At 49.9% G+C, this 2,033-nt stretch overlaps 1 protein-coding gene across 1 annotated transcript; it reads right to left on the reverse strand.

The window, feature by feature from the left end:
* Positions 1–273: 273 nt before the first annotated feature.
* Positions 274–1,008, reverse strand: LOC109220741 (craniofacial development protein 2-like). Its single transcript, XM_019385205.1, has one exon. It carries the CDS (start codon positions 1,006–1,008, stop codon positions 274–276), a length of 735 nt encoding a protein of 244 aa, XP_019240750.1.
* Between the last annotated feature and the right edge of the window lie 1,025 nt (positions 1,009–2,033).

The raw sequence follows: 2,033 nt of genomic DNA on the forward strand, positions 1-2,033 counted from the left end.
GTCATTCCACCACCAGTCTCCTTGATGCCTGCCAAAAAAACCCTTCGATATACCTAGCACCTCTCTCGCCACCTCCCTCACATAGTTCGCCGTCGTCGACCGCATAGTGCTCGCGTCTCCACTACTCCTCCAAGCTCCCATAGCGGATAACCTCCCCTCCAACTCTTGGGCTTTTTCCTTGGTTAAATCTCCCCATCTAATCCTCGGACGGCCACGAGCATACCTCTTCTTCCTCTTCATCATAATGCCTATGTCCATCACTAAGAGCCTATGCTAAGTCGCGAGGGTCTCTCCCGGGATAACCTTGCAATCCTTGCATAACCCTCTATCACACCTTCTGAGGAGAAGGTAATCGATTTGAGTCTTCACCGCCGAACTCCGGAAAGTAACCAAATGCTCCTCCCTCTTCGGAAAAGTCGAGTTCGCAATCACCAGCTCAAAAGCCTTAGCGAAGTCTAACAGCGAAGTACCTCCTCCGTTCCTATCCCCAAAGCCAAAGCCACCATGCACCTCGCCATAACTATCAGCAGCAGCCCTAATATGGCCATTAAAATCCCCTCCAATAAATAGCCTTTCAGTAGGTGGAATACTACGCACAATCTCGTCCAAGCCCTCCCAAAAACACCTCTTAACCTCCTCATCCAAGCCCGCTTGCGGTGCGTAGGCGCTAACGACATTGAGGGTGCACTCACCGATCACCAGCTTAATAAACATTAGCCTATCATTCACTCGCCTAACCTCAACCATAGACTCTCTAAGATCCCTATCCACCAAGATACCCATTCCATTCTTACCCCTCACGACTCCAGAGTACCACAACTTATACCCATCCGCATTCCTCGCCTTCGTCCCTGCCCACCTAGTCTCCTGGACACAAGCTATATTAACCTTTCTCTTCTGGAGAATCTTTGCCAACTCAATAGACTTACCCGTCAGCGTGCCTATGTTCCACGACCCGATCCTCAATCTACAAGCTCCCTCTTTCCCCTTACCCTCCTCTCCTCTCATCCCAACCCCTGACCCCCTCCCGACCCCCCTACTCTCCCCCGATCTCCCTCGAGGACATGACCTTACTCTACCATCCCACACCACAGCCACTATACCTACAACAAACTCCGGAAAACACTAACACGGACCCAAACTAGAAAATAACCGGTTGCAACTACAAAAATTCTAATAATATGCTTAAAGTGATGCTAACTAAATAGCCACAAATTAACTAACATAGAGAAAGAGACAAGAAAACGGGAGGTACCAACTCCCGATGGAAAGAACCTGGAAATATGACTTGATGCGCCCGGTGATGCTCCTTTCTACTCGCCCGTATGCCTCGTGCTTGCCTGGGCAGCCTCAGCGATTCCCGCGAATATAACCCGGGTGCTTCAAAACCCGACGTCCAGCCCTTTGTGACTACCAAATGGCCTGCTCTGCTTTGCCCGTGCACCTCCCACCCTTCACCAAACAGCCACCAAAAATGCTACCTGAAACACACACAACACAGCACGGGACCAAGAAAAGGAGGGGACTGTCACCGGAACGGTCGCCGAAAAATAGTGCCGGTCCGAGAAACAATGATATGGCGAAGAAAGGTTTGAAGAAAGGGAAACACCGAGGAGGGTGGTCTGGTTGGGTCAGAAAAGCAGAAGGAAGATAAGACAGCGCCGGTGGGTCGCCGGTCGCCGGCCTAGCTGCTGCTAGGGTTAAAAGAAAGAGAAAGAAAGAGAGGGGCGCGGGGAGAGAGAAAGGAGAAAGAGAGGAGAGAGAAAGAGAGGGACGCGGGAAGAGAGAAAGGAGAGAGAAAGGAGACGAGTACTTACCTGGACGAGTGCCTGCGTCGCTGTGGGTTTGCCGGTGGATTTGCCGGAGAAGATGATAAAGATGTTACCGTTATTGAAGAGAGAGAAAAGAGAGAGGCAACGATGATATCCAGTTCCGAACGGACCAAATACTACTATACAACAAATTTATGGACAAAGAAATTGAAAAAAATTATGAAAAGTGAAATATGTGCAAAAAAGCTCTAAGGTCCGTTG

Source organism: Nicotiana attenuata, unplaced genomic scaffold, assembly GCF_001879085.1.
Source record: "Nicotiana attenuata strain UT unplaced genomic scaffold, NIATTr2, whole genome shotgun sequence".
NCBI lineage: Eukaryota > Viridiplantae > Streptophyta > Magnoliopsida > Solanales > Solanaceae > Nicotiana > Nicotiana attenuata.

Excerpts from the sequence above, each read along its gene's own strand:
- LOC109220741 (XM_019385205.1), bottom strand. The coding sequence starts at position 1,008 with ATGAGAGGAGAGGAGGGTAAGGGGAAAGAGGGAGCTTGTAGATTGAGG.